General features: G+C 44.9%; 1 protein-coding gene across 1 annotated transcript in view; it reads left to right on the forward strand.

The window, feature by feature from the left end:
• LOC309562146 (E1A-binding protein p400-like) overlaps positions 1–17826 on the forward strand; it is a 305609-nt gene that overhangs the window by 58697 nt on the left and 229086 nt on the right. The window contains exons 9-12 of the mRNA XM_082266271.1: positions 302–380; positions 12012–12061; positions 15565–15610; positions 16261–16433. Of these exons, the coding sequence (XP_082122397.1) occupies positions 302–380; positions 12012–12061; positions 15565–15610; positions 16261–16433 (348 nt within the window). The remainder of the gene's footprint in view (positions 1–301; positions 381–12011; positions 12062–15564; positions 15611–16260; positions 16434–17826) is intronic.

Below are 17826 nucleotides of genomic sequence, written 5' to 3' on the forward strand. Positions count from 1 at the left end.
GATTTGTGAACCATTTGGCTTATAGTATCAGCATATCCTTTTTCTTTTAGGATCTAAGAGTGTAGGTTGTGTTTTCCATGGTCTCTCTCCTTGTTAAGACTAGTCAAACGTATTTCCAATATCCCAGAACGCTATGACTAGTGCCTCAGCAACCTATCATCAGGTTCCAATATTGACATGTGGGGGTGTGCTTATGGCTATACAGTTATTAAACAATGAAAACATGATATTTGCATAGTAACACATGTGATTTGTTTGCATGTATGTCTCTTGCACACACATGCTTTGTTTTTTCTATTAGGTGGTAGAGATAAAACTTCAGGTGCAATTACAAGAGAGGAGAAGAAAAGTCTTCTGTGCAAGACATGAAAAAGAAAAAGGTATGCCTGTTCCTTGTTAATGAAACATAAATTTGTTAAATAGATTGCATAATCTTTGTTTCTTGTCTGTTGAGGGACACGGGAAGTCTTATACTATCGAAATAAACTGCCGGTAACAGGAAAAAGAAAAATAGATTAGACAGTTGCAAACCTAAAATATGGAGACCAGCCCATTGATAACCCCCTCTTTGCCCAGCATGCCTCAGTTTTTGTTAGGGTTTAAGGATGATGGGTATCTGGAAAAATCATCTAACTTTTTTGCTAGCTTTTTTTCTTTGATTTTTCTTCAATCAAGATTTTTTGCTACATTGCTGCTTGATCTCTATAAGGCATCTAGATCACCCTTTCCTAGGCTTAGCTTTGGAGTTCTGTACCCAGACCTCGCTGGTCTGGACATTACTATCAGGCACATGGTTCCTTTAGGTGTTTTCCAAGCACCATTTTGGTAATAAGTTAGTAGCGGTGTGCTTTTCATTTCCAGAGCATCTGGCATTGCTTCTGCATTTACCCTGTTTCTTAACTCACTGTGATTATGCTAATCAAGCTGAGCACCAGGAGCTACTGTGCTATTTGTGCTTTGCATAGCCTTTGAATTTTCTGCTTCTGGCCAGTTGACTGTGGAAGAGGTTTAACTGTGAGAGAGGACTAGTGTCACCTGCTGAATGGAGTGTGATGTGCATGCTCATGCTTCGTCCTTTCTGCCATTCAGTGTAGAGGAAGCATCAATGCGAGCCACATGTAACTCCGATCTTTGGTCTATTATTACTGCCTATCTACGGTGATTTTTGTCACATCCGGTCCACAGACCCTTATCAACTACCTGCTGCTTGGTTCTGAAGTCTTGCCTCATGCAATTGCATCATTCTGAATTGCATTATTGCCACATGGATGTGGTTGCTTGCTGCAACAATTGACCCCAGTTAAGACTCCCAACGATTCCAAGAACATTTACTATGGCCCTGATGTCTATAATCTGCAATCATGCTACTCTTTGATTATAGGGTCTGCAACGGAATTCCATTTAGCTTCATCAGGTGAGACCAGGTCCCCTGCTTTAGTTGTGATGGCTTGCTAGAAGCATCTAAGGTGTTGTCCATACTGATTGGCAAAGCACTCTGGTAAGGTGCTTGGACACAGGTGCTAAATACAAGGAGTGCCGGAACTCGTTTTTTAAGGGATGCCACCTCTTCAAGAAACCTGCTCAAACCTCAGAGAAGTCTTCAACATGCAGATGAGCCCCAACTTTTCCAGTGTGTGTGTGTGTGTGTGGGGGGGGGTAGCTAATCCATGCAGCTCCTTGAGTAGCTTGCCCTTCAGGCATCTGGGTGCTTACGGAGCCCCTTTAAATTTACAACCAAGCCCCTTGCCTCTGACACTGTCTTCACAGGAGCCTTTTGTGAGCACCACACATTTGCACTTGTGTATGGGTTCCTTGGTTTGAGGGGCGGTGTGTGTCTGTTTTATAGTCCAGGGATGGAGGTTATAGTCCAGCACTAGGCCTTGCCAAGTCAGAGCCCCAATGGAAGGGGACGAGCCTGCGAGTGGACCGTCTCGCTTGGACGCGATCAACCAGGAACGCCCTGAGTACCCCCTGGCGAACAGCACCCCCATCCTGGGTGGGGAGGTAGTCTGTCCGGAGTGGCGCCCACCTGATACCATGGTATGGTGAGTAAAGCTGTCCCCCCAACTCTCTGGTGGTCTCGGGGGTGGGCGTGGGCCGCCTCCTTGGAATAGTCGGACCCTTGGGCATCCCTCCATTCCCCTGGCCTCTCAGATATACCAGGCCCCCCTCAGCTGTTTTCCCCCCTTCGCATAGTAGGTTCCTACCTCTAGGGGGCAGAAATATTGTGGCCGCTGCAACGTTTTCTGCTGCCGGGGGGGGGGGGGGGGGTGGTGTGTGTGTGTGTACTGTCTTGGTGGGGTGTTCCTAGGGACCCTCCGATGTCTCTTGTCCGAGAGACTGCATGGCGCGCCGTGGGGGCCGCCAATTTGCTGTGCTTTTTCTTTTTTTTTCCATTGAAAATGCATGGCCAGACATTTTCTGCTAGTTCCCCATAGGAATGCATGGGGCGTCCATTTTTTTGTAGCTCACGATCGTTGGACAGGCAAAAGGCATGACACTAAAAATTTAGCAATGACCCAGGCATTTTTCTGTTACACAGAATGTTCCAGCAAGCCTCCTGAGCATTTTTTGAGACTTTTTTTAAAGTGACATTGCATTATTTTATTTTCAGTGTAAATGGAGTACCAAGACAAATTTTCACCTCCAGACCCCCTCGGTGCGGCTGCGGGACCCTCTGGGTCACAGCCCCTGTCTGCTTTTACAGCAGTTTTGGAACGTCTAGTGTCCAAAGTGGATTTAGTGTTAAAACTAAGTGCTTCCACCAATGCACTTTCCTGCGCAGCAGCTGACGAGGACAGGTCCTCTTCACCATCGGAATGCGAGGACACTGATCCATCAGGATGGGTGCATCCGCATCGGCCATATCTGCCTCAGAATCTGAGGATACTACACCAGGAGGTGAAGTCTAAGGGCATTTACGGCTAACAGCACTTTTCAGTGCGAGAAACTTTAAAAATGGCAGATGAGTCTACGGCGTCAAGTTCGCAGGTGTCTTTTTTCACCGCAAGACCCTGAAATCGGGCAAGCGTGCCCAGAACGCTTAGACAATATTGTTAATGAACAGTGGCGGCGCATAAAGCACATGCTAGTGGTGCAGAAGTGCTTTAAACGCAGTTGTCCTTTTGCAGATGTGGTTTCCACCACCGTACCACCAAAGGTGCATCATCCAGTTTCCAGACTGAATAAGTCTTCTGTCTGTGATTCCCGTGGAGGAATCCCTGGTTTCTACGGATCCGGTGGATAGACGGGTTGAGTGTCTGTCCCGCCATCTATATGTATTAGTGGGCTCCATTTTGAAACCAATATTTGTGAACATTCTGGTGTGTCAGACAGTCACTAAATGAGTGAAGTTTCTTAAAGGTAACTTGGAAACGGAACCGCTCCCTCCAGCGCTGATTAAATTAATGAATCAGATGGCTCAAGCCCTTCTTTTCATGTGTGATGCGTCCCTGTATGCGGCTCCACTAGTGGCCACAGTGTCTGCGGTGGGGATTGCTATTAGACGCATGGTGTGGTTTAAAAGCTGGTCTGCGGACCAGGCTTCCAAAAAGGCTCTGACTGATCTTTCCTTTACGGGGGAGAGGTTGTTTGGATCCTCCCTGGATGAGTTGGTCAAAGGCCTTACGGGTGGGAAGAGCACTCTTCTCCCTCAATCCTCCAAGGGCAAGGTACCACGTGTTAGACAGGGCCCTTCTTTTACTGCTCATAGGCGACTTTTTGTAACTCTGGGTCGCAAGAGAAAGGGAAGCCATTTAGGTCTTCTGGGGGTTCCAGGAAGACATGGTCAGATAGATCAAAGACCGGCCAGTCTGGATCTGCAGACAAATCTTTGTCTGCATGAAGAAGGGGTGCCCTCACCCGTTTCTGGGGTGGGGGGGATGTCTTTGCTTCTATTCAGAACGATGGATTTCCTTGATTCAGGACAAATGGGTTCACAAACTGATCTGATCAGGGTACAAGATCGAATTCCAGTCTCGACCGTCGGACAGGTTCTTCTCGCCCACTCTTCGCCTATCTCCAGACCGGTTAAGGGATCTACGAGAGGTGGTACAGTATCTGCTTTGACAAAGGGTGATTGTGCCGGTTCCCTCTCAGGAACGCTTTCAAGGGTTTTATTCAAACCTTTTTATTGTGCCCAGTAAAGAAGGCAAGGTGCGTTTTTTATCCTGGACCTCAAGGCTCTGAACCGATTTGTGCGGGTACCAAAGTTACGAGGGGGCATCCTTACACCAGGGAGACTTTTTGGCCTCCATTGGTATCAAGGATGCATATCTACACATCCCTATCTATGCTAGACACCAGCCGTTTCTTCGCTTTGCTGTAGCAGAGGAGCATTATCAATTTGTGGCGTTACCCTTTGGTCTCGCCTCTGCCCCCAGGGTTTTTACCAAGGTGCTGGCCTCGGTTTTGGCATTATAACACCGACAGGGGATTTCAGTACTGGGGTATCTGGACGAGCTCCTCTTGAGAGCCGGCTCTCATTTGGCCCTGCTGGGAGTATTGGCGATTACTGTCAGAACCCTGCAAGAGTTTGGTTGGAACATCAATTTCAAGAAATCCGCCGTGATACCTTTCTTGAGACTGGATTATCTGGGCCTGACTCTGGATTCCACTTTGGCGAGGGTCTTTCTTCCCCCGGACAAGCTACAAAACTGCAGGGGGTGATCCGGTTGCTGTTGACAAACAATCTGTCCTCTCTGCGGACTTGCATGCGGGCCTTGGGTCTGATGGTATCAACCTTTGAGGCAGTTCCTTTGCTCAGTTCCACACGAGACCTTTGCAGAGGGAGATTCTTGTCAAATGCAACAAGGATCCAAAGTCCTTGGACACTTTCGGTTAAGTCACACCACAAAGTCTGCTCTGTTGTGGTTGCTTCATTCACCAGCACTATGCCAGGGCAAGTCCTTTCTTCCGTTGTTTTGGACGGTGGTAACCACGGACGCCAGCCTGTTGGGCAGGGTGCTGGGGAAACTCTGTGCCCAGGGAACCTGGACAGTAGAAGAGTCCAAACTGCCGAGAAACGTTTTGGAGCTCAGAGCAATAAAGCTTTGTCTGAGCCACTGGTCGACTTTCCTGCAAGATTGTCTGGTTCGGATTTAATTAGAAAATGCCATGGCTGTGGCTTTCATCAATCACCAGGGGGGCACCAGGAGTGTCTTGGCGGCCAGGGAGGTGGCTGAGATTCTGGTCTGGGCGTAACAGTTTGTTCCCGCTCTCTCTGCTGTGCACATCCCAGGTGTGGAAAACTGGCAAGCAGATTACCTGGGTCGACAGGTGTTGGATCAAGGGGAGTGGTCCCTACACTTAGGTGTTTCATCTCCTGTGTGTTCGGTGGGGGACTCCCGAGGTCGATCTTTTTGCTTCCTGTCTCAACAAGAAGGTTCAAAGGTTCGTAGCCAGGTCTCGGGATCCTCTGGCCGACACCACAGACGCACTAGTGGCTACTTGGGGTCAGTATCAGTGGATTTATGCCTTCCCTCTGCTGAAACTCCTGCCGAGGCTTCTATGCAGGATAGAGGTGGAAGGCATTCCGGTCATTCTGGTGGCTCCAGACTGGCCTCGTCGGTCTTGGTACACAGACCTATTAAGGTTGGTCACTGATGCTCCTTGGAGACTTCCTCTCACGGAAGATCTGCTGCCTCAAGGTCCAATCTTCCATCCTGCTTTACAGTTGCTGGCTTTAACGGCATGGCTGTTGAAAGCCTGGTGTTTTGGGATAGAGGTCTTTCTGACTCTGTGATTCCTACGTTATTGAAGGCCAGGAAGTCTACTTCCAGGAAGATCTATCATCATACGTGGAAATCGTACATTTCATGGTGTGAATCGCTGAAGGTGCACCCTCGCTTGTTTTCGGTAGCTATGGTGTTGGCCTTTCTGCAAAAAGGGGTTGAACAGCGGTTGGCTTTGGGCACTATCAAAGGCAAGGTGTTGGCTTTGGCTATATATTTCCAATGCCTGTTAGCTACGCATGCCTTGATTTGCACTTTCATTCAGGGGTTGCGCCATATGGCTCCTCTGAGGCGATCCCCGCTGCCTCCGTGGGATCTGAATTTTGTGTTATCTGTTCTTCAAAAGCCTCCTTTTAAGAACATGCTTTCATTGTCTCAGAAGGTTGCCTTTTTGGTGGCTATCACTTCTGCCCGCAGAGTGTCTGAATTGGCGGCATTGTCCTGCCACTCTCCTTATCTGGTGGTCCACAGAGATAAAGTGGTACTTCGACCTAATCAGTCGTTTCTTCCTAAGGTGCTTTCTGATTTTTATTTGAATGAAGACATTGTGCTGCCTTCACTTTGTCCTAAGCCCAAGCATCCCAAGGAAATTGCTTTGCATTCTTTGGATCTGGTTCAGGCAATCGGGGTTTACCTGGCGGCTACGGAGTCTTTCAGAAAATCAGATGCTCTTTTTGTCCTTACCGAGGGACCTCTTAAGGGATTACCTGCGTCTGCTGCGACCATAGCTAGATGGATCAGGCAGACGGTGGTTCCGGCTTATTTACTGAAGGGTCAGGTTCCTCCTTTCCCTGTGAAGGCGCATTCTACTAGGGCGCTGAGTGCCTCTTGGGCTTTTCACCATCAAGTGTCAGTGATGCAAGTTCATCTGTGTATACGTTCACAAAGTTCTACAAAGTAGATGCGTTGGCATCTTCGGGTGCCTCTTTTGGCCGCAAGGTTTCGCAGGCTGCTGTTTAAAAGAGAACCTTTGTTTCTCTTTGAGGGTGTATGTTTGTTTTTTCTAGGTATGCTCCAGTTGTTCCTGGTTGAGCGCCATGTTACCTTGTTGGCTAAGTTTTAGCCTTTGGGGAATTACGTTCCTATTTGTGTGTTTTTTCCCACCCCTCATGCAAATACTGCTTTGGGACGTTCCAATGGTCAAGCAGATATGGAGCTGCGTCTGTCAGTGAACGATAGGGATGCTCCAGTTGTTCCTGTTATCCACCCATATGCGCATGTGTCGGGTATACCTATACGTGAAAATCTCAATTGCGCTTCACATTACATATCACTGCGAATGTCCGAGTGAGAGCAATAATTCTAGTACCATCATTCATGGTTAAAAGGTTAGTTCACCTTTACCAAGTAACTGCCGATGCAGATGAGAGGCGTCTGTGGATAAAAACAAACTGCAGCTTTGACTAAAGTTGAAAATTTGCCCTTGATATAGGTGTAAGCCTTTACGTACCTCATGAAGCCTGACCTGAAAACTCCCAGGACTTTGATAAGACGTTGCTAAGCTCAGCTCAGCTCTTACTGTTCACATTTACCATCACAAAAGTGAACTCCCACTTTCTCCAGATTGGATATGTGGTTTGTCTCCTCGGAGGTTCTACCCAAAATTACAGAGGTGGCATACTTGCGGAGGGCGATCTCGGATCATTCACCCCTGGCGATGGCACTGGTGGTGGCCAGACAGCCGTCTAGAACAGTGTGGCGTATGAGCCCTTACTGGCTCGTGGAACGATGGTGTCGGCTGAATGTGCTACTGCTATGTCCCGTTACTGGGTGGAGAATGCGGAAGGGGTAGCTGACCTCACCTGTTGGGACGCTTCTAAGGTGGTTCTGCGTGGGGCATATATGCAGGGAGTTGCTAAATTTAAGAAGGCCGTAACTGCTAATATTGAGGAATTGGCGGATGCTTTGAGTGGTTCTGAACGGGCCTTTATTTTAGATCCCACCCCTGAGAATTGTAGTCTATGGAAAGCGGCGCAGCGGGCTTATGATTTTGCATTGGTAGATAGGACTCAAAAGCATCTTCTCTATCAGTCTCAGGGAATTTTTGAGACTGGGGACAGGAACGGTCATTTGTTGGCCTTTTTAGCCAGCCCCGTTCCGGAACCAGTTTCTATTCCTGTCATTTTTGATCATCTAGGGCAGTCACTCTCATCCACAGATGATATTCTTGGCGCCTTTCACCGGTTTTACTCAGACCTCTATACTTCTCAGGCCCATTATACCCCTCCCGAGCTTTATGCCTATGTAGATTCCATTCCGTTTCGCAGCCTTAACGTGGACCAAAGCTCTAGTCTTGATGCTCCATTCACTGTAGAGGAAGTGGAACTGGCCCTTAAGACTTTTCCTAAGCATAAGACTCCGGACCCTGACGGCTTTCCTGTGGAATGGTATTTACATCATGGGGAACTGTTACTGCCACGGCTTTTAGTACTTTTTAAAACAATATATGATGGGGGTTCTCTGCCTGCTTCGCTGCGTGAAGCCCTTATAGTCTTAATTCCAAAACCCAATAAGGATCCACATTATTGCGACTCTTACCGGCCCATATCGCTTATTAATGTTGAACTTAAAATCCTAACTAAAATTCTTGCGCTACGGCTTAATAAGGTAATTAGCTCCATAGTGGGGATAGATCAGACGGGTTTTATTCCGGGGGGGTTTTGCATACACGGATATTCGTCGTTTGTTTACTAACCTTCAGACCCCAAATCCTTCTCCTCTGCCTAGGGTGGTTCTCTCACTCGACACACAGAAGGCTTTTGACTCTGGAGTGGCCGTATCTGTTCTACGTACTGGAGAAGTTTGGCTTTGGGAAGGTCTTCCTTACCTGGCTTAGGATTTTGTACGATCAACCGCTGGCCCGTATTCGAGTGAATGGGGTGGTGTCTAGTCCCTTGCAAATACATAGGGGTACGCAGCAGGGCTGTCCTTTATCCCCCCTACTTTTTGCGCTTGCCATAGAACCTCTTGCCCAGCTGTTGAGAACCTCCACAGATATCCGTGGGATGTGTCTACGGACCCTGGAAGAGAGAGTCTCTCTTTATGCAGATGACATGTTGCTATATTTGACTGATCCTCAAACCTCGCTTATGACGGTACTTCAACTTTTCCAAAACTTCGGTTTTTTCTCCAGTTTTCGGGTCAACTAATCTAAATCCAGTTTATTTCCGGTTGATATGGACACCCCTCTCTCTCTCCCGGAGGACTGCCCCTTAAGATTAACATTTTCCTTCCGATACCTAGGAGTTCAGGTTCAGCAGCCCCTGTCACTATATCTGACCAATAATCTTCTCCCTTGTCTGGCTCTTTTTAGATCTAAGTTGGAACACTGGAAGCATCTGCCACTAACTGACCGGTAGGGTAAATTTGTTTAAAATGGTTATGCTGCCCAAATTCTTGTACGTCTTGGCCAACTCCCCGGTGTTTGTACCGAATAAGTTTTTTAGGGAACTTGACTCCCTCATATCAGGGTTCCTGTGGTACCCAAAGGCACCTAGGCTTTCCATTGCTACGCTACAACAACCAGTGGTGATGGGTGGCCTTGCCCTCCTGAACCTGCTTTTATATTATGCAGCACTATGCAGCACAATTGGTACACATTCACGGTTGGCTCTTCCCTCAGAGGGGCAATGCGGCTACGGCCGCCGAGGCTGTGGTAGTTTCCTCATACGAGACACTTGCTAATCTTATTTACAGACGCAGCGTTGCCGCCTTTTGAGGGTACAGCACTTTTGACATCCTCCCTTAAGATTTATATTAGGTGTGAATCATTGTTATCGGTATCTCCGGGACTATTTTCTGAGAATCAACCTCTGTGGTGTAATCCTAGTCTGCCTCACTTTTCTGTATCACAAGATGCGGTGCAGTGGGCAGGGAGGGGCTTGAAGTATGCTCACCAACTGTTTGAGGAAGGGGTTTTTAAGACCTTTCAACAGTTCCGGTTGGACTTTCGGATACCCGGCTCTTGGCATTACCGTTACCTCCAATTAAGACACGCGGCCATAGCCCAATTTGGGCCCGGCACTGTCTCTCTCTGCAACTCCCCCTTGGAAAAGGAATTGTTGCAGGACGTGCATACCAAATTAACCAGCTCCTACTATAGTGTTCTGATTGGTAGTGTGCTGTCTAGACTGGATGCTATTAGGGCCGGGTGGACGAGGGACATCCCGGATCTTTCGAACGATGACTGGGAGGAGTTTTTGGAGGTATATTTTAAGACTCCGATATCTGCCAGGGACCGTCTGATACAGTTACGTATTTTTCATAGAACCTATTATACGCCTTATAGGTTGTTCTTGATGAAACAGAGGCCCACTCCGGAGTATCATAAATGTTGTGGGGAACGTGGGGATTTGCTTCATATGTTGTGGAGCTGTCCGAAAATCAGGCCTTTTTGGTCTCTGGTTACCCATTTCATCTCCACGTCTCTGGGCCTAGCTAATGTTTGCAATCCCAAGTGGTGCATATTGGGGATTATAAATCACTATATTGCTGCGCTAAAACCTCAGAATAAAATGACATAAAATATCTAAAAGTGAAAAAGCAGCCACACAAATCCGGAATAATAACAGATTCAAAGAAAATTGTGTAAATACTGCGGCGCTAATTCTAAATGTCCCAAATAAATTGGACAAAGCAGTCCTTCAGTGTCCACCTCAAACTGGAGAAAATGTGGGAAACCGCAGACCCGGAGAACCGCCACCAAGCACTCTAATTACACTGCCTCTTACCAGATAAGAGTGACCTCCATTACAGAGATCCAATATGGCCAGATGTACGGGGGCAAATAGCTATCCTCCTTCCAAAGATCCAGAGCTCATAGGTTCAACTGTTTTCAAGATATAAAATAGAAAGCAGGGACACTCATGGCGCAGACTGCATCAAGCTTTTATTTGCACACATAGTTAAGAACACTTACAATCTTGTAGAGTAAAACGAGCATCTAGGCTGGTAATAGGTGTTCCTCTCCTAGTGCCATGCTGTATTGCGAGAATAACCAAAAAGATGGCCGCCACATCTCCTCCCCCGTGTCGGCGTGCGTCACCATGGGCGCCACCCGACGCATTTCATCATCCCCTAGACTACGTCTTTTGATGACGAAACGCGTTGGGTGGCGCTCATGGTGCTTGGTGGCGGTTCTCCGGGTTTTCGGTTTCCCACATTTTCTCCAGTTTGAAGTGGACACTGAAGGACTGCTTTGTCCAATTTATTTGGGACATTTAGAATTAGCGCCGCAGTATTTACACTATATTGGGGATTCTCGGAGAAGTTGATCTTCGATCTCACCAAAAACAGTTTCTTAGTTTCTTAGCAATGTATTTTTGCTCTTATTTCACTTTGTCATAAATTTACATAATCTGTGGTGATTTTTGCGGATATTGTGCACACTATTTACTGTAATGTCTCTATAAATAAATAAAAGTTAACTCCCAAATGCTAAGCTCAGAGCTGCTCTATCAGGGGAGAGAACACATGTTGAGGGGGTTTGTATCGGAGAAGGGGCTCTCTCCTGTGATTGTGGAGGTGAGCCGTAATGATTAGGTCTCGCTTAGCAATGTTGTGGGAGTTTTCAGGTCAGGCTTTCTGAGGTATATAAATGACCTACACCTATATAGCAAGGGCATTATTCAACTTTAGTCAAAGCTGCATAAGACACCTCCTATCTGCTTAGGCAGTTTGTTGGTAAAGGTGACCCAACCCTTTAACTCCAAACTGATAATTTGTAAAGGCTTTTCAAGCGACCGCTATGGACAGCTTTGAGTACCAAAGTTAGTCACCATTTTACACTCACAATTTTAGGGCTTGACATATTGGGTATCTACTCACTGCTACCTCATCTTTTAAATTTTACTAAACAATTTGGGTAATATATAGAATTCATTTAAAAATGCTAATTTCATGACACACAAAAAATAGGAATTACCACCATTTTCTCTCCTGGGTGTTTAGGAATGTCCTGGAAAATGTATACTGTCTGTTTAACCAATCTAAAGGCCTGTGTATTTTAATGTAGGCATAAATGGGGGAAAATGTCTCTGGTAGCAGTGGTTATAGGGGATCTGTCAATAGAAATATGGGCGCTATCACTGATTTTTATTTATTTTTTTTTCCTCCTTCTGGTAGTACAGGCTTACTATGTAGTAAAAGTAGGATAGGTGATTGCATCTTAATCAAATTTCTCTCCCCCACAAACTCCTTCACAAAAAAAAAAGCAAGCCCCATTTCTGTGTCATGTCTTTTGTTTGTTTTATTTTTTGGAACTTTTTTTTTTAACTTTAGGTCAAGAACCTAAAAGAGCTAACCAGCAGGGGAGAACAGAGAGATGTTTGGTAAGTCACAGTGAAGGCTTATAAAATACAGCTAAATGTATTAAATATAGTATGCAAAATTGGTTTCCTTTTTAAGACACATTTTTCCTAAATGACAGGATTATTTATAGTCTTGTAAACTATTCCTTATTCAGGGTCACATATGTGGCAATCGGATGCAGGTTTCTCCGCATCCACTTCGCATGACATGTAAATGTGGGGGGCTCTCAATGGAGCCAGTTCACACAGGTCTGGGACTTCCACGGCCCGGATTGCAGAGGGTCCTGTGCTTGTTTGGGTCCGGTTCAGGTGTGAATTCAGGTAAAAATTCGGATCAGGCATGAACCTAAGGCCGCACTTATGTGGACCTGGCCTTAAAATGTTACTCAACCCAGGAACCTGCATTCACTATATCTAGTCTCCCACAGGACACAGAAAATGGAAAAATGGAAATGCAATCATTTTAATAGATATAAATTGCTAAATACCTTTTCTCATCAGCAGTGTATAGCAGTAAATAGTCTTGTGACTTCTGTTAGTGCCTGGTTAAAGCTTGTAGGAGGAGTTTTCATACTGCACTGGCTATCCTATCACGATGCAGGAACCCTGACCATCTGTCTGGGCAGTACTGATTGGCCCCGTGCTTATCACGTGCACTCTTCCCAAGAAAAAAAAAACCTCTCCAGCAATACACACTAAACTGAGCGTATGCAGCCTGACTCCAGTCGCTCTCTTTTCTGGACATGTTATGGGGACAATGCAAGGAGAGGAGGAGGATCTGTAAATACAGGGTCAAAAAGTTTTTTTTACGCAATGCAGAGGATAACTCCTTAGGTTCCATAGTCAGTAGAACAAGCATGCTTTACTGTTGTGGGTTTAGTAACACTTTAACGGCTTGTTTTTGAAAATGAGCAGGAGCTAAAATTTTAATAAGGGATCTCCACAATTCAAACATTCTAAACTGGCTGCAGGACAAAATGCACACACCCACTCCTGCATGTTATAGGAATGCAAGCAGAAACGTGCACATTGCTCTTGCGGTGCCATTATTTCTTGTCACCTCAAATGCATGGTACAGAAATGAGTGAGGTTTGCTGCCCAACAAATGTGCAGGGGCTGCTTTTGGTGTGTGTGTGTTATGCGTAGGGCAAGCCATTCAAATGAATAGGCTGCCCTATGCTGTTAGGCAACAAAGGCCCCAGAAAAAAAAAAAAATAAAATACACATAAATGCAACAAGGCACTCTGAACTGAAATGTTGGCAACAAAGTAGCAACTTCAGGAGCTAACTCATGCCCACCCCCAAGACCTCATTATCAGACTTAATGACCAATAGAGACATGTGGTGATGTGGTTAGGTTTACCGTCTGTCCTGTATGAAAATGCTGTGCTTGGATATTTATTCACCAGGGATTAGGGTCTCTTAATCTATGCACATGCCATGGAGTTGAGTGAGAGAGCCTAACTTTGCCCTCCCAATTATCTCAATGGAGCAATGTATATGTGCCTTGAACAAAGCCTTGGGGATCAAAATTAAATGTAAAAATTGCCTGGCACAGCCAAAAGCTTGGGTGGTCCAGGTGGGGGACCAAACGGCTTCTGTGGTCTTATTTTTAGTATACTTTCTAAGAATGTGGTAGGACACATTTACAAACCCAATTCCAAAAAAGTTGGGACACTGTACAAATTGTGAGTAAAAAAGGAATGAACTAATTTACAAATCTCAAACTTCAATATTATTCACAATATAATATAGATAACATATCAAATGTTGAAAGTGAGAGGTTTTAAAATGTTATGTCAAATATTGACTCATTTTGGATTTCATAAGAGCTACACATTCCAAAAAAGTTGGGACAGGTAGCAATAAGAGGCCAGAGAAGTGAAATGTAGATATAAGGAACAGCTGGAGGACCAATTTGCAACTTGGGTCAATTGGCAAAATGATTGGGTATAAAAAGAGCCTCTCGGAGTGGCAGTGTCTCTCAGAAGTCAAGGTGGGCAGAGGGATCACCAATTCCCCCAATGCTGCGATGAAAAATAGTGGAGTAATATCAGAAAGGAGTTTCTCAGAGAAAAATTGCAAAGAGTTTGAGGTTATCATCCAAAGATTCTGAGAATCTGGAACAATCTCTGTGCGTAAGGGTCAAGACCGGAAAACCATACTGGATGCCCGTGATCTTCGGGCCCTTAAGACGGCACTACATCACATAAAGTAATGCTACTGTAATGGAAATCACAACATGGGCTCAGGAATACTTTCAGAAAACATTGTCGTTGAACACAATCCACCATGCTATTCGCCGTTGCCGGCTAAAACTCTATAGGCCAAAAAGAAGCCAAATCTAAACATGATCCAGAAGCGCAGGCATTTTCTCTGGGCCAAGGCTCATTTAAAATGGACTGTGGCAAAGTGGAAAACTGTTCTGTTGTCAGAAGAATCAAAATTGTAAGTTCTTTATGGAAAACTGGGACGCCATGTCATCCGGACTAAAGAGGCCAAGGACAACCCAATTTGTCATCAGCGCTCAGTTCAGAAGCCTGCATCTCTGATGGTATGGGGTTGCATGAGTGCGTGTGGCATGGGCAGCTTACACATCTGGAAAGGCACCATCAATGCTGAAAGGTATATCCAAGTTCTAGAACAACATATGCTCTCATTCAGACGTCGTCTCTTTCAGGGAAGACCTTTTCATTTTCCAACATGGCAATGCCAGACCACATACTGCATCAATTACATCATGGCTGTGTAGAAGGATCCGGGTACTGAAATGGCAGCCTGCAGTCCAGATCTTTCACCCATAGAAAACATTTGGCACATCATAAAGAGGAAGATGCGACAAAGAAGACCTAAGACAGTTGAGTAACTAGAAATCTGTATTAAACAAGAATGGGACAAAATTCCTATTCCTAAACTTGGGCAACTTGTCTCCTCAGTCCCCAGACATTTGCAGGCTGTTCTAAAAAGAAGAGGGGATGCTACACAGTGGTAAACATGGCCTTGTCCCAACTTTTTTGAGATGTGTTGAAGCCATGAAATTTAAAATCAACTTATTTTTCCCTTAAGATACATTTTCTCAGTTTAAACATTTAATATGTCATCTATGTTGTATTCTGAATAAAATATTGAAATTTGAAACTTCCACATCATTGCATTCTGTTTTTATTCACAATTTGTACAGTGTCCCAACTTTTTTGGAATCAAGTTTGTGTAATATAAATAAATATATATATAATATATAAAATTGTATTTATATATTATATATAATTATAAATCTGTCCTTTTAGTTACTCCATAGAATAACTAGATTGCCACTTTACATATTTTGCATTTAAATACCACTTGTATTATACCACTTGTACAGGTTGTATGCTTATGAGATTTTGTTTACTGGCTTTGCAATCGGTAATTTAGACATTGTCCATTTTGTGCAAAACTGCAGTAAGCACTGTTTGTTTTTTCCATTTGAATTTTTAATCAGCAGTTTCCTCCAAATTACATTCTTCATTTTTTCTATTTTTCAGAATCCAGTTATCTCAGGGAATGTTTTTAAAGTAACCGAAAGAAAAGGTTTGTTTGTTTATTTTCTAGCGGAGTTTATGAAAAGCATGACCTGATTAGGTAAAAAATAATTGCAAATGGTCACCAGCTAGTATAGTCTTTTGTGTATTTAATTTGTCTTTCTATGGTGGTGGCAACCATGATGGTGAAATACGAAGTGTTTCCTTGCTTTTCTTTGTTGAAAATTTATTTAACCATTTTAAGCTCTTTGGATGTACTATGTATGTCTAAAGTGTGAACCTTTAATCGCAAGCTGATGGCAGTAGCAGCCATCAGCTTGTGTGGGTTTTGTTTAGCTGGCTCCCAGCTTGAAAAGTGATGTGGCAGCTTCATAGCTGGCGATTACTTTTACCGAGCCGGCAGACTCCTTTTCTGCATAGGTCATTAAACCTAATGATAATGATTAATCTGTTAATGCCAGGCAGAAGCTAGCTGCAATCTAAGTAGTGAAAACCTGTGTGATAATCTTTGTGATATAGTAAATGTATTTGGTAAATTTGTAGGATTTGTGCTAAAAACCCTTTAGTGACTTGGGGTAAAAATATGATTCATGAACCCGCAAATAGTGCAAACGAATGAAACATTTGTTAGGCTTTTGTAGAATAGTATCATTACCTTCTTATAACTAATAATGTAACTGTTTTTTTTTTCTTTTTCAGATGGTGAAACAGGATTAGATGGTGCACAGAAGCAGGTGGTTCTCATAGACTCTTTGCTGACTGGAAGTAGTGCTGCCCATGTAGGTTCACGGAAACACAATCGTGACATTGCCGAAGTGGCTGGTGCTGCAGAACTATTACTACCTCATGGTAGTGCACGCATTTCTGGGATGGTGAGTATGTAGATCTGTGTATCATTTGGTTGGCCATGTTTTTAAAAAAAACTTAAGATCCCTTCTTGTGTCAGGGATGTGGAAATTAAAAAAACAAAAAAAAGCTACTTGTCTAAGGAACTAAATCGGGGTCCCAATCTACTTATCCCTCATGACAATAAGCTTGTCCTAATAAAAAAAATATATAATTTTCTCTTTCGTTCACTGACAGACACAGCCTCAAGTCTTCAGACCATTGGGCTTATGCTCTCTCTCTCTAGGAGTAGGACTAGGTGGAAAACTTTTTGGTTAAGCCCCTGGGGCAGTCCTAGAGGGTATACCATCACTTCCTGCTGTAGGACTCCAGTTTTTTTTTCTGCCTAGTCAGGAGTAAGGACCTGGCTCTCTGCTGGGATCTGCGGTCCTGGCATTTTTTCCTATTTAAATGGAATGTTTTACTCTTTATTATTTCTCTATCGCTCATTGACAGACGTAGTCTTCTTGATTCTCAAGAGCTGGGTTATGTTGTCTCCGCAGGAGTAGGACTAGGCAGAAAGACAAAACGTTCTGGCTCCACCTTAGGGGCAGTCCCTGAGGGTATATCCTCCCTCTCTCTGCTACAGGGAATCAGTTTTTTTCTGTCTAGTCAGGAGTAAGGACCTAAGTTCCTTGCTGGGATCTTTTTGGTCCTGGCAAGATTTTTTCTTTAGAAGAAATATTTTTTAGGTAGTTTTTTCTCCAGTGTTTTTCCTGTGAGATCTTCAAGCAAAAACGCCGGACTGGGCGACACTAGTGGTCACCCCAGCCGGCCTACGAGCGCGCGCAGACCATTGCATTGCGCTTGGTCGGCCGCGACACATTCAAGTAAGTATGCGGGGCCGGGCGACGGGCTGGATGTTGAGATCCAGTGGTCACCCCGGTTTCTGCCTACGAGCGCGTGCAGACCAGAGCTCCGCGCTGGGTCGGCCGCGACGGAGTCCCAGTGGAGGGACTGACCTTGCGAGTTAAAAATCTCGCTTGGACGCCAGGAACCAGAGAGTCGAGGCGTCCGGAGTGGTCCACAAACCCCCACCCCGGTGGAGAGGGTATTGTGAAGAGAGGGTGCCTGTCGGTTCGGTATGGTAAGTAAACGTTCCCTTTTTTCTTCCCTCGTTATGAGGCAGTATGAATTATGGGCCCCTCCATACATGGTCAGTATATATCTGACACTAAAAGTCCCCCTTGTAAATACAGTATGTGTTTGTGGGAAGTGGACTTGGTTTGAGAGCTAACACTCTACCCAGCAGACTGTAGCATTACAGCAGACATAGGAGGTATAATCCTACCTTATTTGTAGTGTATCTCCTGTAGATCAATCAATCGCCACTCAGCAGAGATGCAGGTGGATGTGCTGGGAAAAACGATTTCGGCGGTC

Source organism: Pelophylax lessonae, assembly GCF_965119305.1.
Source record: "Pelophylax lessonae genome assembly, chromosome: 1".
In the NCBI taxonomy this organism is placed as follows: domain Eukaryota; kingdom Metazoa; phylum Chordata; class Amphibia; order Anura; family Ranidae; genus Pelophylax; species Pelophylax lessonae.